This window comes from Propithecus coquereli, unplaced genomic scaffold (genome assembly GCF_000956105.1).
Source record: "Propithecus coquereli isolate 6110/MARCELLA unplaced genomic scaffold, Pcoq_1.0 Scaffold98, whole genome shotgun sequence".
In the NCBI taxonomy this organism is placed as follows: Eukaryota; Metazoa; Chordata; class Mammalia; order Primates; family Indriidae; genus Propithecus; species Propithecus coquereli.
This window is the reverse complement of record NW_012156173.1, coordinates 6,117,593-6,141,314: the sequence shown is the minus strand read 5'-3', so window position 1 is coordinate 6,141,314 and position 23,722 is coordinate 6,117,593. Positions and strand designations below refer to the sequence as shown.

Here is a 23,722-nt window from a genome sequence, read left to right as displayed (position 1 = left end):
GCCTCCCAAAGTGCTAGGATTACAGGCATGAGCCACCGCACCCGGCCCATCTTACCAATTTTTAAAAACTATACCTAAAAGCAAAGAAAAAGTATAACATATCATCACCTAGTCTTGCTCATCTTCCACACTGCCTAGTTTATGCAGGCTCCTAAAGTGGGCTTTTATACAGTTTTTATTTTCCTTAAATATACAAATTCTGCAATGTTTAAGAGGCATTTGGGATGCAAGGCCCTTAAATTTGTTGATAAAGCACTACTGTGTTGTCTCTAATGCATTATTATAGTAAGTTCTCATTTTTAAACTGAGATTCTAAAACTGTAGTGTCAGTTTAATAGAAAAATAAACCTGATATTAAGTATAATTATTATGATGATCATTATTATTATTTTGTTTTTGTATGGCAACAGACAGAATGAGCCTATAAATGTAGCTCTCTGCTGGACTCCTTCCCCCAGTCTCGCTCAGAGTGTAATCTGAGGTCCACTACAACCAGTGAGCCCCATGCCCTGCCCTTGTGTCTCCAGCTCCATTGCTTACAGATCTTACTCTCTTCTGGACCCCTGGATCTCCCTGTTGTTTCTTGAGCACATTAGGTACTCGCAACCTCAGAGCCTTTGCACTTACTTTCTATGGACTATGTGCACAGGTAGCTTCCTCACTTCCATTAGGTATTTACACATAAAAGGTATCTCCGTAAGGCCTTCCTTAAGCCCAATCTAAAAATTTAAACATCCTTTTCCAGACATGTCATAATCCCCTTCATTGCTTTGTTGTCTCTTTAGCATTTATCTCAGTCTAACATTTTATGTATTATTCTCCTTTTTTCATTCTATATGTTTTATTTATTTATCCTGTTTATTACATTTTTCAATTAGAATATAAATCCCATGAGGGCTGAGGTTTTTGTCTTTTTTGACGACTGCTGTTTTCAGTGTACATAACAGTGCCTGGCACATAGTAGATGTTCCATATGTGTTGAGTGAATGAATCCATTTACTGGAACTTACATGCTAGGCGTAACGTTGACACTCATTATCATTCTAATGATGTGAGATAGGTTCTCTTTTATCCTCATTTTACAGGTAATAAAAGCTCACATCAGAGCAGAAACTGAACGCATGTGTCTCTGACTCAGTGCTTCACCTCTAACTGGCAAACATCTATCCAGTAGAAATCTACGTAGTTAGGATTCTCTTTCCTGTTAAGGATCAGACTTTTTAAAGTGTAAAAGTGATAGAAGTTCAGTAGCTTAGGAACACAAAACATCATTGATACTGTTTGAAAATAGCCAAAAGCCTATGGTTAAGTTATGATTTTACATAATGTTTTTAAATAGAAGGAAAATGCTTGGAAATTCTCAGAAAAGTTATAATAAAGTGTACCACTGTAACTATAGTCACATGTACTACTATAAGACATGTAGCAATACTTCATTCATCAAAGTCGCTGGACAAAAGGATATTTATCAGTGTATGTCTTTATTTAATTCACTCTTTGTTTCGTGGTTTTTATCTCATTTTCAGACCCTCCGCCTGTGCTACGGGTTGATGACCGGCAGCGGCTGGCCCGGGAGCGACGTGAGGAACGAGAAAAACAGCTAGGTACCCCAGGCCCTGCGTCCACCACCCTCCTTTGATCATTCAGGGACACTCTTGTCAAAATGTTGCTTTTGCACCTCAAGGATGAGTGACACTTAACATTGAGCAAATGGACGTCACTATAATAACCATGCTTTCCTGCATAACTTTATGAATTTCACAGGTGGATTATGAAGCAGAATTTAGTATGTGACACAGTATAAATGTAGGGCTAAATTATAAGTAACAATAAACTCTAGCCCCAGGATTAGGATCATTTTTACTTCTTACTATTAATATGTTGTAATCACCGTTTAATGGGGCACTGGAAGGAATGTGTATATGAGTGGGGCGATGGTGCAGCTTACGTTTTACTGCAGAGAAAATGCAAGGACAGTAAGCATATGGTTCCTTTTTATGTGAAAAGTTATGAGACTATACACTGCTAGGGCACTTAACTGCCTTCTGTGTTAAAGTAATGCTGCTGTTGAGTTTATGGACAGATGCTACCAGCGTGCTGCCAGGAAAAGCATAAGCCCTAGTGCTGAGGTGTTTGATTTTTCTCTTGTTACCTAAGGCCCTTGTGAAAGGTTAGCAACCTTAGTAGTATTTGCCATATAATCACCTGGAAACCTGGGTCACAGGACTAGCTTAGCAGGAAGCCGAGACTAGAGCACTCAGAGGTTGTACAGTCATTGTCTTCTAGAATATTGGGCAAGGAGGCAGCTGCCAGCTTCTCCTTTACTTTGATGTCCTTTTATGGAAAGTTGCTAAAGCAGGATGCTCTGCTTTACGTACCCTGAAAAGATAAAATGCTTGGTCAGCATGTTTCAGTATGGTCAGAGTGTCTGGGTATTTTAAAACTAAGCCTTACTTAAATTGCCACATTCTTCCCAGCAGATAACCCATAACTTTTCTAGGTTGTACTGTATTTTGTCAGAGTTAATGTTTCCACTGGGAGACCCCTATATCCCATCCCTTATTATTCTTATTTCTAGAGCCCAAATTTGTGAATTTAGTGAAAGCTGGTTTTCAGAAGTCTATTGCCATTGATTATATTCTTTCAACACAGGCCTGTGTCTATCCCTGGCCATAATGGCCATCCGAGGTCAGATCTTTTGCTTCCGAGTTTTGTTAGGCACAAATTTCAATGACTTGCTGGCAGCACACACATTCTGCTGTTTCTCTGTGCTTAGAATTTCCACCCAAGCCTGAAGTTCCCTGTCCCCCTGACAGGTCCTGGCAGATAGGGGGCTCCTGGAGAGCAAGCTGTCCACGGTCATCAGGGGTCCCCCTTCCTCCTGTGAAGGTGCCCGTTGCTCCCTAGTGAGTTTGCCTTGACAAGTGGAGCAGAACTGAGAAATAGAGCGGGGAGGCAGAACTACCGAAGCAGGACAAGACTCCAGATGAGCAAAGAAAAGAAACGGACTCCTGCTCTGGAGTGGCTATTATTTGCCCTCTTTTTGGATCCATCCGAGGGTTAGCGCTGTATCCCTTCCCCACTCAGCCCCATCCCAGTTGGATCGGGTCTGACACTTAGATGTCTCCTTAGAATTCCAGTGCGGATTTGCAGCTGCTTGAATAGAAGGAGTTCCATAGGGTTAGGAGACCACTCCTTTATGGTTTAAGTCCAGTTGTGAAGTAGCTTTTCCATATTTAACCCATACTTTTCCATTTGTGTTTCTTTATCTTTCAAAGCCAAGCATTAGTAGTTTGTGGAAAGCATGAATATGCTGGGGAAACAAAAATGATCTTACTTATACTATAAAAGCGTAAGACTTACAGCTTTGAGCCTACAAATTCTCCCTAAAAGATGCCTAGCTTTGTATGTTGAGTAGCAAGATTTTTTTCTTAAGATGCAGCACCATATTTCAATTCATATTGATGGTACAGGATATGATTCATTAACTTAAAAATATGAAACCTTATTTGCCATATAGTGTGTTAAAAAGAGGAGTGAAGGTTGAGACCCTGCTCTCTACGGTTATCTGCAGTCTAGTGGAAGGCAGATAAGCAAACAGCAGTTATAATATAGTGTGATATGTGCACCACGAATGGATATGCACAAGGGGCTCATTGAGAGCCCATAGAAGTGCCTAACTCTGTGTGGTCATGTTTGGTGCCACTTGAGTTCCCAACTAGAGGATGAAGAGGAGTCATCCAAAAAGACAGAAGAGGCAGGACTATAGAGCAATGATGCAGTGACAGATGGAAAAAGGCATTTGCTAAGAGACCCAACATGTTTTTCAGATTATTATATGGGTCAGAGTAATTTTCAGATGATTATATTATCCTATTATCACAACTCAACTTTTTTGGTGAGCCAGTATATAATATACATAGTTTTTGTTTTTCTTTTTCTTCTTTATCTTTTTTGAGATGGAGTCTATGTTGCCCAGGCTAGCCTTGAACTCCTGGGCTCAAGCGATTCTCCTGCCTCAGCCTTCCATGTAGGAACTGTAAGTGCACACCACTGCGCTGGCATTTTTTTTTTTACCCCTGCCATGTTAAATACCATAGTTTTTCTTAATTCTGAGCTCATCTCTTTTTTTATTGGTAAGGTCATAATTTTAATGAAATACATCAGTTCTAATTTTTTTCTTTGCATTAATTTCATTTTTTTTAAATTTTAGAGCAGTGCCTTTTTGCCTATTTTTTCCACTTAAACCATCATAGTCAGAGCTAAGTCTTGAGAGGCTCCCTTCAATCAATCTTCATAAATATACAAATAAACATATATGCAAATATATTCACTTATGTACACTTGTAAAAGAGCCATCTAAAATCCAGCATCTAATTTAAGCTGTGTCTTAGAGTACATGAGGGTGATTTCTAAAAAATCATTAATACTAAAAAATACCTGACCAACTACCCATAAACCGTGCTTTCCAGAAGTTATGACAGCAGTAGAATTTTTTTTAAAAAAAGAATTTTTTAAAAAGGCTGTCACTTAATAGGAACTCTTTGGACTATGCTTAATTTGAAAACAAAAAATGGTTTATAATGTCAACTATTACTGAGCTTTCAAACTTTAAAGGTTTTCACATTTAAAAAAAGTTGGAAACCATTCCATAAATTCTAGCAAAGCAAAATTTAAAATGAATAACAAGTGAGATTGGTTATTTACTGTTCAATATAGATTAAAATTAGCATTGAAATCATTAAAGATTTTCTTAATCCACGCATTTTAAAAAGGAAGGTAGGGAGAGGGAGAATAAAAGTCTGATTGTGGTGTTTTGGTGGCATGGCATGTTTGAGCTGTTTTGCAAACTGGAAGGACCTATTAATAACTTTCTGTGGGCTAAATCTCTGAGTCATGCTTTAATGCTTTTATGGTAGGATTATATCATGTGGGCTGCTCTTTCTACATTATTCTTCAATTTTTCACAAAATCGGGCATAATCCTTCCTTTATGAGACTGTTCTGTCAGTTTGGTTGAACACACGTATTCTACAAGCTTCATTTTTCTGCTTTAAAAGCTTTATACATGAAGGAGTCTCCTTGACCACCCTATTCCATCTGATTCTATTCCTTCAAATGCCTTTCTCTTGACTTCTGCATCTCTTTCACTATCTCTCTTCTAAATTTTACTTTTGTTTTTTCCTAGGGGGGAAATATCTCATTTCCTCTAATGGATTCAACTCTCCTTTCTAATGATACGGGTTCCATATTTCCAGCTGCTCATAAGACAGCAAATGCTTCCCTATTATCTGAAACTATTATCTTTCACTCCAAAATTGATTCATCTTGGTAATTTCTGTGTCCCAATCAATTGGACTAATATTTCTGGTCCCAAGGAATTATTTCTTTCAGCCATTTTTGATAGATGAAAGGCACTGGGTTTTCTGGCTACCAGTGGTAGCTGTTGGATCTTTTGCAGAATAAAACATTCTATCTTCCTTGGCTGCCCTAATACTGTCCACTGACTAGTTCTACCCTGGCCTGTTGGGCCACTTGTAGCTACTAGTGGTCAGTCTGGGCCCAACCTGGTCCTCTAACTGGGGCTTCGACTATCTCTAGCCCAGTTATGTAGGTAGAAGTCGACATACCCTATCCCCAAATCCATTTTGTCACAAATCTAGCTGACTTTGTGTTCAAAATAAATTTTAAATCTCTACCATTTTATTTGCTGCCTCTACCCTTATACTAGTCCAGGCCTTAATGAATTTATATCTTAATCACTGCAACCACCCTGTTCTTCATACCTCCAAGCTCTGTCACAGCTAGTGCCAGTCCTTCCATTTAAAGCCTCCCTAGGCAATCTTCGTGATCTTTCCACTTTTGGAAAATCTGTCATTTTTCACTATATACTATATCTTGCATAAATACCATATTTTAGCTGATGTTCTGGTGCTGTTTTATACCCTACCAAATTTTTGTATGTTTAGATTTTGTATCTCTGGTTGTATATGTTTTAAGCTTCTTTTTTTGTGTGTTTTATTTTTTTTTTAAGCCTCTAAAGAGTATGACTGTGGTCTCTAATTTGTATCCTAATACATGGCACAGTGCTAAGTGTAAAACAAACATGTAATAAATATTTTCTGATTTTCCTCTGTAGTCTTCAGTGAAATAACAATAATGATAGATAATGTTTATTGAGCACTAACTATGGGCCAGGCAATGTCCTAAATACTTTATTATATGTTATCCCATTTAGTAGTAAATTAGCACAGTGGTTATATTTTTTATTGCGTGGGCCTGCCATAATAGGTAATGTATGTCACTTATTTTATAGAATGTCACTTATTTTTAAAATACATTGTGATAATTTAGCTTAAGGAAGTAACTGACAAAATCTAGAAAGATGGAATAGTTTATAGACCCTTTTTTCTTTCTGCCATGTTAGCTTTTTAAGCATGTTTTTAGTATGTACAGACTCACTGTCAACATCTAAGCATGTATATATTTTACTTATTTGTATATTATCTGTCAGCCCCCACTAGACTATAAGCTCCTTAAAGGGATTTGTGTCTTTCTTTTTTTTTTTCATTTCTATAGTCCAGTACCGACAACAGCTTGGCACATAGTGTCCAACAATTTTTTGTTTAATGTTAAATGAATGGTGAGTCTGTGCATTTTAATATAAGTGGAGATGAATGCAACCGGTACTGCAAATTAGTTAAAACATTACCAAATAATCATATAATACCTGCCCTTATAATAGTTCAGTCAGACAAGTATTAAATTCTTATTCATAATCATTTTCTCAGGTGAACAAGAATACAGAGATAATCTGTAGGATAGTTGTGCCTTGAATTTTACTTTTCATATGTTGTACAGCTAATAGTCCTAAAACATGTCAACAAGAAAGTTCAAGAGAATATTTAAGGAATGTTTAGCAGGCAAATAGTGCTTTATGTTTGGGGAGATACAGAGTTTCCCTTTTTCAAGATGATATGGAGTAGTTTGAAATATTTATTGTATGTAACTCTTGTTTAGGTGCCTTGCACATATTAGGTACTCAGTAAATAGTCTTTTTCTGAGACAAAAATTTTTATGTGAATCTTGGATTTCCGATTGGGACTTCTTTTGGGTTCTATAAAATCATGAAAGATTATCAGAGAATGTATGATTGACTAACGTAGCTCTTAAGGAAAAATTTGAGCTTATAAATCTATAAATCAGTTCATTCATTTTGGGTTTTGTAGCTGAGTTCAAAGCTGTGTAAGAGATCTATCATGTAATGTTTTGGAAAGACTAAGATAATATAAAAAGGATTTTAACCTTTGAGCAAACTTCAGTTAAGTTATATTTTTCTTTCTAGAAGAAAATATAATTTCTTTCTAGAGAATTTCACCAGACTTTCTTTGACCTTCCAGTTATAGCCTTCTTTTTTTTTTTTTTTCCTTACAAAGATGTCATAATTTTCAAAAGAGAAGATGAAAATCAAAAATTCTAGGCAGATAATAGAACATACACATACATGCATAAACAGCCAATGGGGGAAAATAAACAGCCAATGAAGCAGAGAAAAACTATAACACGAAACCAACATAAATTTTAAAAATTAACCAAATGATTTCAGACCTAAAAGAACACAACAAATAGAAAAAAGTTTAGGCTATAATAATAAAATTTAAAATATCTCAAAAATTAGGCAAAATATTTTAACATGTATTTCAGCAGAAAATGTATGTAGATGACCAATTTGCACATGAAAAGATTCTAGACTTTAGCATATAGGTTGTCTTTTCACATGGGTAAATACCTAGGAGTGAGATTGTATGGTATGTATATTTTTAGCTTTATAAGAAAGTGTTAAACTGTTTTCCAAAGTGGCTGTACCATTTGGTATTCTCTACAGCAATGTTTGTGATTTTCGGTTGCTCCATCTCCTCATCAGTCCTCAATATTGTTAGTCTTTTCGATATCAGCTATTGTCATAGATGTCTGTATGTCATTTTGATTTCAATTTGTATTTTCCTGATGACTATAGCCTTCTTATTTTGCTGCTTTTTCCTCCCTAATCTCAACGAATTGTCAACTCAGGGTCAGCAATATTAATGAGTGTGGTCAAGAGATAAATGGTTATTTCAACCCAGTTTAGAATGTTCATCTCAAAAAAGCTGATATCCAAGTTGATATTACTTAGTAAATAATAATGCTGTAGCCCTGGTTAGAGTTGTAAGTGAAACTCCCCCTGATTTCATACTTCACATTATTTGATTAGGACAGTCATTCGTTTTGACAAGGAATTTTCCTCTTTAGAAACTATCCAGGAAAAAAAAAAGCGAGGGTGGGGTATGGATAGGGGGGCTTTAGGGAAGCAATCTTTCTAATCCAAATTTCTAGTGGATAAACTTTGGCAGTTTTGACATCCAGGACTTCTGAAGTTGTGACTTACTGAATATCATGTACAGCTCATAAGGCTGTCAGGCAGATTATAAACAGCTAATGGATCCAAACGCACCTTAGTAGGAGGAATCTGGACATTAGCACATACCAGAGCAGCTGCATCATGAGTCAGGCTCAGGACTGGAAAGAATAAATGCTTGTTGCTGGATGGATTAGGTAAGCAGAAGCTGAAGCCTTAACAGAAAATGAATCATTGTGACTAAGCAGCTATTATTTTTTTTCCTCCCAAATTCACTTTGCCTTTAAGGGTAAAGATAAAAAGATCTTCAAACCCAAAAAGTAAGGGGTCTTGTAAACAGATGATGGTGAAAGCTAAGAGTGACATTAGAAGATCAGGACCTTCACATTTGGATGCCCAACTCTTCCTAGCATAGACGTGGAGCTTTGGTCTTTGGGAAATGTTCCAGTTCATGCCTTTTAGCACAATGTCTCATTGTTTGCTTCTAGAGTCAGACAACCCAGAGTTTGGATTCTAGCTCCACCTCTTACTTGTGAGACATCAAGCTTACTTCACTTCTCTGTATCTCAGACTTCTCGTCATAAAATAAGTTTACCAGCACCGTCTGCCTCATAGAGTGGTTGTGAAGATAATGCTTGTAAATCGCTTGGTGTCAGCATTAAGCAAGAGCTGAGGACATCTCACCATGATGATGATGGTGATAAGGATAAGGGTGGTACAGGTCATACGGTTCCACAAATACTGACCTAGATGCCTGGGATTGGAGAAGCCTAATGTTTCTGAGCTAAGGGGTAGCAGAGATAGAGGGATGTTCGTGCCTCCTGGTCCAGTAGGATGGGGCTCCAGAAGACAGCCCCAGGTGAAGAGAATGGCAACATTCTATGAGGAGTGAAATTAGTTTAGGATTGAGGCAGAAAAATTCCAAGGACAGCCATTGCCCTTTAACAGAGGTTAAACATTCCTTTAAGCCTAGCCCTGAGATAAGAGTCCTTTCTTATCTCAAAGTCATTCAGGAAGGCTCTTGGTCTCTACATGCATAACCACTGTTCCAGCACCTCAGTCTGATTACCCTACCACTGTGTAGGAAGATCCCTGGGGGCAGGAGACACAGTGCTGTAGGCGTCCTCCACACTTCTTACCAGGCAGTTCTCCACTGAGTAATTTAAATGACAAGGTGAGAAGGCTTTGAATTATCACTGAGGCCCAGTGTGAGTCAGTGTGCTGGGAAGTCACTGTCCTTTAACTCTTTAGTTCATTTATGCACACTTATTTTTAACCATCTGCTGAACTAGACATTGTGACTACAGGGAAGAATTCACAGACCCGTAAAAGCAGAGGGGCTGCAGTCTGGAACGGAAGTCCTGTGGTGGAGTGTGAATGGAGCTAGCTGTTGGAGCCCCTGTGCTGCGGTCATCAGAGAAGCCTCCCCAGACAGAGGGGCATTAGACCCAGGACTTGAAAGATAGTAGAAGTTTGGCAGGTGGAAGGAGGTGTTTTGGACAGAAGGTAAAGGTACACGATCATATGGCCAATCTAAGGAATCAGACGGGGGAACAGTGGGAGATCTAACAGCGGTTTGCAAGCTGGACTATGGCATCAGGTCTGTTTTGTGAGGAAGAGGTCTCTGAGACTAGTGTGTAGGGTAGATCTGAAGAGGTAAAAGACGAGATAGCAGAAGTAAGAGAGGGATTAGAGCTTAAAGTAGTAGGAGAAGCCATGCTGGATGTGAGAGATCATTCTGATGTAACACAATTAATTGATAGGGTCAGTTGTTTGGATGTGCTGCCTTAGGGTGGACCATCCATGCGGGGAAAATTGAGGAGGACCCTAAGGTGTCTAGCTTCTTAGATCATTTGGTCTCAGGAATCTATCAGAATACAGAAGACAGAGCAGGTTCCAGTTTGGAGTAGGAAAGAACATGCAGATAATGAATAAGGTTATGTGATGGATCTGACTATGAATAATTCAGGTGTAAATCTGAGACAGGCAGAAGTGAGTATACAGGCAATATTGTGTAGTAACTGAGAGTACAAGCTTTAGAATCAAAGCTGAATTAAAATCCCAACTGTTTCTTTTAGACCATGTGATCTTGGGAGCATTGTTTAACTTCTTTGGGTCTTTTTCCTCATTTGATCTTCAAATCTATTTTGTCTGGTAGTAATATTCCCATATTTATTACTTTTTAAATTTCATTTGCTGATAGCTATTTACTCATTATTAATATTTTTTAGCTTTATTTGACACTTTGTTTTAGGTTTTTTTTTTAAAAAAAGAATCATAGCTGGGTATTTTTGTTTTTAACCCATTCTAAAAGTCTTAGTCTTCGTAGGCTTGATTTTACTCCTAGCTTATTTTCAAACTTTGTTTCCCCCCACACCTTTTTGTTTGTTTGTCTGTTTACTCTTTATGGGAGCCACGGCTGGCGGCATGGAGATAGAGGTCGGTTTGATGATGATGCTATTCATTCCATGATTCCCGTTAATACTGACAAAGTTGTGCTGTACTTTTCCATTCTATTGGTGGTTACCTTTTCATTCCCATTTCTTGACTATTAGGTGAAACTAATTAGTATTTCCTACACAGATGCTTTAAATTAGACCTAGAAAATATTTTTACTTCTCCATCTTCAGATGCCCTTATTTTTCCATTCTACATCTCCCTTCCTAAAGTTAATGAGTGCAGGTTAAGCCATTAGATTACCTTTTTTCAGAATTATTATGTAGCATATATATTCATCTATGTGTTCATAGTAACATGAAAATGACATTTATTTGAATATAGGCAATCACAATAATTATTGAGATAAAGCATAAAGATTAAAATTTTAACATTCAAAATCAAAACAAAAAGAAACCTCCTTGTAATTCCACACATGTCCTCAAAGGTAAAAACAAAACATTGAGTCATGGGAGTTAATGGTAAAAGATCTTGGAGATCATTTTGTATACTCTTTCTAATTTAGTAGTAAGAGAGGTTGGCTGATTTTCCCAAGATCACACAGAATTAGTACCAGAATCAAAACCTTAATTCAGATGTTCTTGTCACTCGTGATTTTCTGACTGTTCATGATATTACTGGCTATTCTGGTACCCAGTGTTACCAGTCACACTTGCATATCATAACATGAAACTGAGACAACAGGTCTGAATGTTTCAGAGGTTAAGTGATCACATTGTTCTATTCTCTGAATGTCACCTTTGTCTTTCCCTCATACAGCAGTGAAATACTCCACCCCTACAAAGAGGTAAGCCTGTTCAGAAGGACCAGGCTGGGCACTAGATTGTTGAATGTGATGGGGATTTCGGGGAGCAGTCCACCCATCTCACGAGTACCCTGTCTGAGTTCACTGTCCTACCTGTGTTTTTCCTATTAGCTGCATGCTCTCTGTGGCAATAAGGCAGGAATTATTATGATCGTCATAAAGATTCACTATCATTATCTGTATTTATTAAATTCCTACCATGTGCTTGGCACTATGCTAAGTGCTTTGTATGTTACTGTGAGTACACGTAACAGCCCTGTCAGGAAGACACTGCCTTAGTAATCTGAGGAAACAAGACCACAGAAGTCATTACTTGTTCAGTGGCACATAGCTAGTAGGTGGCAGGACTCGGAGGTGGACTCAAGTTCCTGTGAAGCCAGGAACTATGCTCTATATACCACAATACCCTGCTTTTCATTCTAAGTTTCTTTTAGTACAAAGAGTCACTGTGTGCTTCTAAATGGAGCCCAGATTGATAGCAGATTTCCTCTTTGTATGGCACTGACATATTGTTATGGTATCATTAAAATATCTTGGTGTCAGCAGCTCAGGGATGGAATTGACTTGTTACTGTCCACTATTTCAGGGACTACAGTGGGTTTCATTTCATTTTATAATAGGATCCTATAGACCAGGAGTAAACTATAACTTTAGAAGAGTAAAAATATTCATTACAATTCCTTTTTTCGGCATACTATTCTTTTATAGAACTGCCACTTTATGAAATTAAATGATTGTTAATGATTTAAATACTGAATGAGTTGTATTAGTCTGCCAGAGATGCTATGACAGAATATTCTAGACTGGGTGGCTTAAACAACAGAAATTTATTTTTTCTCAGTTCTGGAGGCTGTGAAGTCCAAGATACCAAGGTTTGTTTCAGTTTCTGGTGAGGGCTATCTTCCTGGCTTGCAAAGGGCCACTTTGTCCTCACGTGGTCTTTCATCTGAATCTCTCAGATTAGGACCCCACCCTTATGACCTCATTTAATCTTAATTATCTACTAAAGTCCCTATCTCCAAATACAGTCTCATTGGAGGTTAGGGCTTCAGCATATGAATTTGGACAGAGGGTGGGAAAGGGGGGAATATAATTAGGTCCTCAGCAGTTGCTAAACGTTTTTGTGCATTCAAAATTCTCATTGCTTAAGGAGAAAATACACAGTCTTGACATTATTGTCTACGGGGAATCTTTTAAAGTACTAAAACTCTTAGAATAAATTAACTTTCAGTTCTTATTAAAATACTGAAATATTTTATGTGTTTTCCTTCAATTTAAAAGATCATGTGACCTATGGTTAGTAATAACCATAGCACTTACCAGCATGCCCTGCAATAATAGAGTCTTTTTTTTTCTTTTTTCTTTTGTTTGAGACAGAGTCTTTTCTTTTTTTTATTTTTTGAGACAGAGTCTTACTCTGTCTCCCTGGGTAGAATGCAGTTGTATCATCACCGCTCACTGAAACCTCAAACTCCTAGGCTCAAGCCATCCTCCTGTCTCAGCCTCCCAAGTAGCTGGGACTATACGCATGCACCACCACACCTGGCTAATTTTTCTATTTTTAGTAGAGACAAGGTCTTGCTCTTGCTCAGGCTGGTCTCAAACTCTTGAGATTAAGCAATCATCTTGCCTCCCAGAGTGCTAGGATTACAGGCCGGAGCCGCCACACCCGGCCCACAGTGTTTGCTATTTCAACATTGTTTGCCTATTTGCTGTATGACTGTTTAAAGACAGTTGTTTAAAGAACGCACTGCATTAGGATCTGTACTTCCTAGTAGAAAAGAGAAGTGGAACTCAATAAAAGTTTGTTGGATGAAGAAATATTCTTCCTTCAGAAGATTATTTGGGGTAAAACTAATTATTATTATAATAATGTCTGGCCCTGTTGTGATTTATAGCACAGCCTTAAAAACTACCTTTAACTTTCTGAATTGAAATTATGATGATGACAAAGGTGAGAATAATAGCTAATATTTACTAAGTATTTCCTAAGTGCCAAAATCTGTTCTACCTTAAGTCTAATTATTCTTTTGATCCTCACAGTAAATCTATGAGGAAGAAGGTATTATTTCTGTGGCGAAGTTTTTACTTACAGCTTGCTGTGACAGAACTAAAGCATAGGGAGGTTAAATAATTTTCCCAAGACTATGCGGTTATGGGTGAATAAATCAGGAAGTAGTTCCCAATGAGTCCAGAAAGTAGTTATTAAGACTGGATATGTACAAGTTGTGAAAGGTACTATGGAGAGTGCAAAAAAAAAAAAGAAAAAAAAATTGCTACACATAGCAATAGGCAAGAAAAAGAAACGTGGAAGAATCACATTACTTGACTTCGAATTATACTACAGATCTGTAGTAACCAAAACAGCATGGCACTGGCATAAAAACAGACACGTAGACCAATGGAACAGAATAGAGAACCCAGAAATAAATGCACACATTTATAGTGAACTTATCTTCGACAAAGGTGCCAAGAACATACAGTGGGGAAAAGAAAGTCTCTTCAATAAATGGTGCTGGGAAAACTGGATATCCATACTCAGGAAAATGAAACTAGACCTTTCTCATCATATACAAAAATCAACTCAAAATGGATTAAAGACTTAAATGTAAGACATGAAACTGAAACTGCTAGAAGAAAAAAATTGGAGAAATACTTGAGAACATTGGTCTAGGCAAAGAGTTATTGGGTAAGACCTCAAAAGCATAGGCAACAAAAGCAAAAATAGACAAATGGGACTGCATCAAGCTAAAAAAGCTGCTTTACAACAGAGGAAACAATCAACAGAGTGAAGAGACAACCTACAGAATATGAGAAAAATATTTGCAAACTATCCAACAAGTGATTAATGACCAGAATATATAAGAAACTCAAATGACTCAGTAGCAAAAAATAAATAAATAAATCCAGTTTTAAAAATGGGCAAATGATCTGAATAGACATTTCTCAAGAGTATTGGGGAAGAAAGCAAAAGAAGGACTTTAAGGCTAAGTAGGACTTTGGAAATCAGAGGAGTTTAAATTTAATGAAGAAATAGAATCACAAATAATCATGAACAAAAAAAAGCCTGATGAGAACATTAAGAAAAATTCATGAATTCTTGTTTCACAAATTTATCTTACCAGTTTAATATTTTATAAATATCTTTATTTCTTATTTTGTCTTGTTGGCTTCTGGACCTTTTATAGGAAAGGAATATATTGTGTTCATAAATTTCCTCGGACAATCTGAAATTTTCCTCAAAATAGGATATAAAACTCAAAAGACTATGTAGTTTCAAGGCCAATGTTAAGAAATAGATTTATCATATTGTATATCTACGGGCCTCAGGGTACATATCTGTTTCCTTTTTCTGCCTATAACCATCACACATTGTTGGTAGGTGTACGAATTGGTATGACCTCCACAAAGGACAGAATGACAATATCTGTCAACATTTTCAATGTATATTCCCTTTGATTCAGCTATTCTACATCTTCGCAGACATGCTCACACATCTGCATGGAGGTTTATGATAGTACAGTGATGGCGCTCAAGATCTGAATTAGTAAAATACTAGAGATGACTTAGATAACCTATCAGTAGATAACTGGTTATATAAAATAAGGTACGTAGATGGTGAAATACTACATAGCCATTAAAAAGATTGTTAGATTCATGTTTCATGTGTTGATATGGAAAGATCTCTAAAATATATTTAAGTGAAAAACAAATGCACAGTAATAGGTATACTAGGTACAGTATGCATGGTCTAAATTACACATTTGTCAAAAAGATGGAAGTGGAATATATTAATAAGAGGGTCTAAGGTTAGGGGAAATGGTCGTTTTACCTTTTAATATTTTGTGCTGTTTAAACTTTGGCAAAATCTGTCACTGGAAATCCACCTTTTTAAATGAGTTAAAAAGTATAGTAGTATTAAATGCCTGCCATACAGAAAATCCGAAAGGTATTAATTATGTGCATGAATATGTGTAATCAAGGCATCAGAATTATGTTCTCCATCTGTTAACTTTTAAGGTGTGTTCTAAGAGAGTCTGTTTTTTTTCAGTCATTAAGTAAATATTTATTGAGCACATACTATGTGCTTTTTCTTGAAGTAAATATTTAACTTGAGCCTGAGAATTTCTTTAGAAAAATGGGCTTTTAAAATCGAGAGGAACCTTAAAAACCAGTGTCCTCATTTTAGGCAAGAGGAAACTGAAATCCAAATGGACGTGTGTGGGGTCTCAGCACGTGTTGGCAAAGCTGCTGGGAGAACTGATCCCAGTTTTCTCCACACACCACCTTGATTGATGTCAGAGGGACAAACTCATCTTGAATTTGTCCTCATCCTCCTTGACTAAAGTCAAGTCAATTCAGATTCCTTCCAGTAGATTTGTCTCCTCACGTGACTAACTTTGGAAAGACTTAATGGTGTCAGAAATGCAGAGTCTTTAATATTAAACATGTAGAGGAAACTGAAATGTTCTGAATTTCTGTTTTTTTCTCTTAAAAAGTAACATTTTAATTTCTATAGCATGCAGTCTCCTCAAGATTTACACTCTTAAGTTTTGTTTGGGTGCTTGCCTACAGTGTTAATAACCCGTCAATGTTTTTAGTTATCAGACTGAAGGAAGCATCATATTAAAGAAAATAGCTTTGTGGGGCATGTTTTCCCCTAAATGAGGAAGGAACCTGTATTATACAAAGAAGAAAAGAAATATCCCATTGTTGAACAATATTTCGTTCAGCTTTTGATGTGGTTGAGTCTTAACCAACTAGATGGTGAGCTCCTCAGAGACAAGGTCACCTGCTTGTTAAGTCCCTCCTCTGTCTTAGCTCTGCAGTTCCCAACCCCCTGGGCCCCAGACTGGTACCGGCCCATGGCCTGTTAGGAACCGGGCCGCACAGCATGAGGTGAGCAGCAGGTGAGCCAGAGAAACTTCATCTGAATTTACAGCCGCTCCCCATCGCTCACATCGCTGCCTGAGCTCTGCCTCCTGTCAGATCAGCAGAGGCATTAGATTCTCATAGGGGAGCAAACCCCACTGTAAACTGCGCATGTGAGGTTGAGACTCCTTATAAGAATCTAATGCCTGGTGATCTGAGGTGGAGCTGAGGTGGTGATGCTAGCGCTGGGGAGTGGCTGCAGATACAGATTATCATTAGCAGAGAGGTTTGACTGCACAATAAATGTAATGTGCTTGAATCATCCTGAAAACGCCCCTTCTCCTGCCCTCCCTCACCCATGGAAAAATTGTCTTCCATGAAACTGGTCCCTGGTGCCAAAAAGGTTGGGGACTACTGCCTTAGCTGAATCAGTGTGATATACTTGCGAGTCACTTAATACATCATTTATCAGCTAATTATTTTCTCCCAAATCCTTTTAATACCTACAGAGAACCAATGCTATATCGAAAGACATGTAGTCATAGACTGGAAGATATTACATTGTTTAAAAAGAGAGAGACCGACGGTATTATTGATTTTGAGGGCATTATATCAATATGAGGATTGAGACCAGAGCATGTAATTTATGCCTTATTCTGGTGATCCCTAAGTGCAGCCCCTCAACCGAATCCAAACCTCACAGATCAAATCCCTTTATTAAAAGGATTTGTTCTGTAAAATTTGGATTCAGTCAAAAGGCCACTAAAGCATCCAGAAGGCCACGTGTGGCCCCAAGGCCGCAGGTTCCCCACCCCAAACCAGAGTGCTATATGGGTTCCCAAAGAGTAGAATTCAGTGTATCTCCTACAACTGCATTGTTAGCATATTCACTTATGCTAAAAATTAACAGTAGTACTTTCTTCCTGGAAATTCGAGGAAAGCAAAGGCCATGCTTGGTTAATGTAAAACCAAAGAACCTATATTTGTTAAATGTGGACCACTTAACACAGCCCTAACTATTCACATCTTAACCTGCCTGTGTTTGATTTTCTCCTTTTTCTCCTCCCTAAAGCTGCAAGAGAAATAGTCTGGTTAGAAAGAGAAGAGCGTGCCCGGCAGCACTATGAAAAGCACCTGGAAGAGCGAAAGAAGAGGTTGGAGGAGCAGAGGCTGAAGGAGGAGCGGAGGAGGGCGGCCGTGGAGGAGAAGCGGAGGCAGAGACTCGAGGAGGACAAGGTGAGCCACCCTCCGCGAAGGGATGGGGCGCTCCTCCTTGGGAAATACAGCAGACTTCCTGTGAGACTGCCCATTCAGATGCCAGGTGCAGAGCAGAACGGTTTCAGAGTCATCGGCTTTACAGATGCCACCATTTCTAGGGAGCTTGGAGTACAGGAGTCAGGTAGACAGTGGGCTGATGATGATTATTGCCACAGAAACTTTAGAAGTCCAGCTCTCTGGTCTAAACCTGTGACTTACTTATTAACGTTCAGTTCGTCTATTCCGAAGTATTAAGACCACTGCAAACAATTGGGTTTCTGTAGGGCTTTACCATTTGCAAACATTTTCACATAGATTATCTCCTGTAACCCTTACTCAACTCTTGAGTATTACTAATATATATTAGTTTTTGCAAAAATGGAAGTTTAGAATCAGAACAGGTAAGTTACACAAGGTCCTATAACTCAATAAGTCATCAGGTCAGGATTACCCACATCTTCAGATTCTGAACTTTATTTTTTAATTAAATATGGTACCATATGTGTTCAGCGTCAGTTTAAGCTAAGACCTGTGCTACAGTGCTTGTGTATGTGGATGAAAGCATCACACTCCAGTAGTAAGGTCATTTATTTGAGTGCCTATTGTACACGCAGGGTTTTATGAACTGGGACCTAATGATTTCAATAACCCTCTCAGACTGATATTCCCACCTTAAGATAAGATGTAGAAGTTAGGAAATAGATTTAGCAATAGTGGGGTGGAAATTTAAGTAGTACTCCTCACTCCACTCTGCCTTAAGTTGAAGACATTTCTAACAGCCAGATTAAATCTGATCATCAGCTCCTGTCTTCCATTTAAGGAACGCCATGAAGCTGTCGTGCGGCGTACGATGGAAAGGAGCCAGAAGCCAAGGCAGAAGCATAACCGGTGGTCCTGGGGAGGCTCTCTCCATGGGAGCCCCGGCATCCACAGCGCAGGTAAATAGATAGCAACCGCTTTCAAAATCAGTCTTTTTTTTTTTTCCTGGAAGCAAAATGCGTTTCCCTTCTTTTTTCTAAATCTGTGTTTGCAAAACAAAAATCTTGCCAAAATTATTAAAATACAATTAAGTGATGCTTCTACCATTTGAGGATAAGAGGGTGATGGAGGTGAGAAGATAAGGTTCTCGCTTTCCTTTAACACAGGCCGCTTTTCTCACGTGTTACAAATTCCTTAAAGAGAGAAATCTATGCGATATTTCTAAATAAACATGCTAGCTTCAACACTATGTTATTGTAGTCATTCATTTGCATAAGAGTTTCAAGATTATGGAATAAGTTAACCAGTTTTATCTTTTTCTGCAGAAGAATCAGTTATATTGACTGATCAAAATCAATACTATGAGCTTATATATCCTGAACCTAAAGTATTTGCAACACTAATGCTCTGTAAGAAAATGTGCAGGTTTATTAAACTAGAAATAGTGGCAGATGTCTGAGCTATTTCTTTCTTGAGTGGACGTAAAAATCATACTGAAATTTGGACTTACAGGAAGGTTTTATTTTTGTACTGTAAATTCAATACATCTTGAATTTTATGTAGTGTGTCAGTTCTTTTTCATTTGTGTGAGTCTAGTAACTTTTTTTTAAAATTTGCTTTGAAAAATCATTGTCTTACATTCTGTCCCCAGGTGGTTTTGTTGAATCATCATTCACCTTTCTCGATTTAGCAGGCCTGGACCACCACTGCACAACTTTTGGTGGTACTAGAAAATCTGGTACAGACATCCCTGTGATTGCTGATTGCCTGACCTGTAGCTAGCACCTCAGACCTAGGGCCAGTTCATCAATAGCTGAACCATGACCACCTTAGTCATAATGCATGCTTAATATCCTGTTGCATAGACCTAGATCTGAGATTGGCACAGTGTTTCTTAAGTGTGATAATATGATTCAGATGACTTAAAGGTATTGAAATAAAGTAATTACATGCGGCACATTTGCTTTCTCTTTAAATGATCATTTTGGATAAAACCTTTAAAAAAATGTGTTTTAGCTAAAAAACTACCTGGGATCAAAGTACATCCAGTTTAGCCCCCACGCCCCACCCCAATCAATACCACTGTAGCCACTTTTAGTTTTAACCTGAATAACTATGAATTTTTATTTGTTTGCTCTGCTCTCTTTCATGCCTAACATTCCATATATCTTTTATAACCCCTTTATTTAAAAAAAAAAAAAAAATCTGAAGAATATCACCACAACTTACTTTCCTGTGACACTGAACCAAATTTGAAAGTTTTTTTTCCCCCCTTGGCTGTTCACAACCCAATGGTAGTTAGTGGGACCCATATCAAATCTGTGATCATTTAAGTGTGATGTTTCATCGTAGGGATAGTTCGTGTATGCATTGTGTGCAGAAAAGCTGTCAGGATATATATTTTTAAAAACATTTTTTTCTTTAGCTTCATGCTTTATATGTATATGACAGAAATATACTCTGTTATAGATTGCCAGACATTTTTGAAGGGAGATAAAGCTGCATAGCCTTAATTCTTTGCTTCCACACTCAGAGTTTTAATATGTGACCTTTATTACTACCACTCAGAACAAGAGAAACCAGTGTTGTATTTGCAAGCTGTTGGACAAAATCCATTTTAATAATATCTGTGAATTAGAGCAAATTGCTTCTATGCTAGAACAGAGAAGTCTGTCTGAAAATAATTAGGATTACTTTCAGACAGACTTAATTAGAACTTTCCCAAAGATCAGAAAATGATCTGCTGTGATCTTGAGAGCAGCAACCAAGTCTCATTCATTTTGAGTATAACAATACGTGCTGCATGATGGGTATTCAGTCAGTGTTTGCTGACCAGCAGATCCTACATATGGTCTATGTTAAATTAATGTCCAACTGCTAGCTAATATCAAGTACCACTGGTCTGTAAAAATACTTTTAAAACATATTCTTCATAAATCCTTTTATAAATTTTTTTTGTTCAGTGAAAAAAGAAATTAATAAAAATTGTTTCATATATTAAGTAATAGAACAAATTCATGGTATACTTCCATAATTTTGACCATCCACGGTAGATTTAGAGGTTTTACTATTCATGGTATTTTTAGCATGGGAAGGCCTAGTCTAGCTCATTTTCCACTTTACTCTGAAACAGAACTAAGTCTTTTTTAATAACCTATTGAGAATCTGCCTGAGGATAGGCCTCTGTGTGGACACAGTTTTCCCCAACTGAAGCTTAACATGTAGAGCAATATCAGAAAATGTATTACTATAAAATTACTTGAAAATCACATTTGTTATTCCTCCTTGTGTTCTCTCCTCACATTTCGCATTAAGGTGCATCTTTTGATGATTTGCCCTAAATCTTTTCCTTATGTTCGGATTGCCCTGAGAGCCCCTCAGTTAAGTGTAAATGTGAGTCACAGAAAAGTGTGCTTTTTTTTTTCCAATAATAAAATTGCTTTGACCATAAAAATGAATCCCAGTAGACGATAGAAATGTCTGATCTTATAGAAGACTTGCATATCACCCTTGTGCCATAAATAATAGTCAGAAATGTTATTCCATGGGGAAAGTTCACTGCAAAATTTTTACTGCCAAGGTTAGTTAGACCAATGGAAACTGGGTTTTGAAAGCATCTACCACAAGGAATATTTTGCTTTAGTTTTAGAAGCAGTTAACAATAGAAAATGAAACAAAATACAGCAAAATCCCTTTAACTTTGACTATTATAGATCAGAGCATACACCTGCATCTTAGATAAATAATAATGATATTTTTATACATTTATTATATGTAGTTTTATTCAGGGAACGTGCTATGTGCTGATGAGCATGATTCCATTGTACCAACAGCAAACTGCTGTTTTTTGCCTTTTATATGGTTATTTCCCTTCTGATTTGAACTTTAAGAATTCTAAAATTAGAATTTTTGACTACAGGATGACTGCGGGATGAGCAATAATATTGTTCATGCACTTAGAATTCTGATTTTATTTTGTCAGTTTTATTGGGCAAGTTTGTGTACTGACTCTATATTTGTAGTCACGCTAAATTCATAGGCACAGAGATATGGTTATTAGTAGACTTTAAAAAAAAAAAAGATCGCAGTGGCCATCCTTTCCACATTTAGAATGTTTCTTTTTCTTTTCTTTTTTTTTATTCTTCTATAATGAACTTTAATGCCCTCAATAAAATGACACTGCAAGCAAAGTAGCAGCAACTACACAGAACCTGTTGTTCTTTGTACGCCAGTGTTTGCTTTCTGTCTTACCAGCGCTTACCCCATTGTTCCTGGTTTTAGAAATCATCAAGCCATTCACTTTCATGGTCCTCTTTTGCTTGCACTATTTTAAAAGGCCTTCAGTGGCCTGCCTTCTGTCTTCATACACTTGTTGTATTATAACAGTATCCTTGAATTTCCATGGCTGACAAACTGGTGAACTGAATATTTATTTTATCCTATAAGAAAAATGAATTTTATTTCTAGCCTTTAAGTTACCTTTGAAATGTCCACTTAGAAAACTGTGTTATTATGACAGATCTAGAAATAGAGCTGAAAGCCTCCAATCCTCGTTTTTCCTTCCATCAGTGATCTGGGAAATGGCAATCCTGCATGCTGGCTGTCAATTAGCATTATCTCCATTTGTTTTAGATCCAGACAGGCGGTCAGTTTCCACCATGAATCTTTCGAAACATGTTGATCCCGTCATTAGCAAGCGGCTCTCCTCCTCATCTGCAACTTTACTAAATTCTCCAGATAGAGGTACAGTCAAAAGGAAAACAAAAAAGTGTTCTGTTATTTACTTAATGCTTTTTTTTCTGGATGTTTACGGATAAAAATAAGCATCTGAAGTTGCTTTCCCTACGTTTCTTAAATAGGAAGAAAAAACTTCAGAGTAAAAAAGCAATAAACGGCTGAACAGCATTTTCCTTGCGACAAGAACATTTCTCATTTTAGAACTTGGCTGAATGATTGCATTTAGCAGTGATGAAAGCGGTGCTTCTCTCAACTTTTTAGTAAATGAGGTTACAGCTCCAGAAATCACCCACTTATCCACCAAAGTGCATATAATCTTTGTTATGAACATTTCTTTACTTCAATCATACTGTCTTTGGCTTTTCATCTGTACTTTGGAAATTCCAGGCTTTGACTTTCTAAAAATTTTAAAGTGATTCATGTTGGTAGATTTCATTTTGCCAGTTTCTCATTTAACCAAACATTTCTTACTGCATTTCTTATGTGTACTATTGGTTTTTTGGTGTCCATTCATTTACTCTTGAGGGATTTGGCCTAACTTCAAGAATATCATTGTCATTATAGCCTCCTGAAACATTCAATATTCATAGTCCTACAGTTAACATCCTGTTTGAACTTTGAGTTTTATTCATCTCATGGATTTACAGTACATGAATGCTGAGTTATTTATAAAGTGAAAGTTTTATTTTACATATATCATAGAAGGAAAATTCAAGCTGTTAAGATAAGCTACTTGTTTTAATAACTAAGATGATTTTTAAATAAAACCAAAGAATTGTGCAATATAAAAACACTCTCTAAAAGTAACAAATTGTGGTTACTTTGAGTACTTTATTAAGAAACTGATTGGGAAAGTTTCAGTGTTTATAATCTTTAAAAGGAATGTAATGTGTGCATGTTCTGTATGTGTGTATGTATATTTTGTATTATATAAAAGTTACGGTGTCATTGTAATGTACAATGTTATGTAAGTGTTGATGTTATTTTATAACTAATCTCTTAAAGCAGTCAATCTTTGAACAACTTCCTATTCTTGCTTTTTAACGGAAACCATTCCTGTGTTTTTTAACCTCATTTGCCTTAATCATTGATATTAGTCAAATTAGGGACCTTAAATAAGTATTATGAATTAAAATTCGTTTCATAAATATCCTTTATTTTCAAACCTAGTCCCTCATACAAAATATAGCATGTGAATGCTGCTCTTAACAGTTGTTCCCT

At 37.1% G+C, this 23,722-nt stretch overlaps 1 protein-coding gene across 3 annotated transcripts in view; it reads left to right on the top strand.

Annotated features, from left to right (window-relative positions):
* The window catches only part of MAP7 (microtubule-associated protein 7), a 210,174-nt gene that overhangs the window by 151,188 nt on the left and 35,264 nt on the right, over positions 1-23,722 (top strand). For 2 of the 3 annotated variants that reach the window (XM_012665231.1, XM_012665230.1), the window contains 4 exons: positions 1,527-1,604; positions 17,601-17,764; positions 18,606-18,723; positions 22,397-22,507. In XM_012665231.1, the coding sequence (XP_012520685.1) occupies positions 1,527-1,604; positions 17,601-17,764; positions 18,606-18,723; positions 22,397-22,507 (471 nt within the window). The remainder of the gene's footprint in view (positions 1-1,526; positions 1,605-17,600; positions 17,765-18,605; positions 18,724-22,396; positions 22,508-23,722) is intronic. The other variant, XM_012665232.1, reaches the window with a different exon arrangement.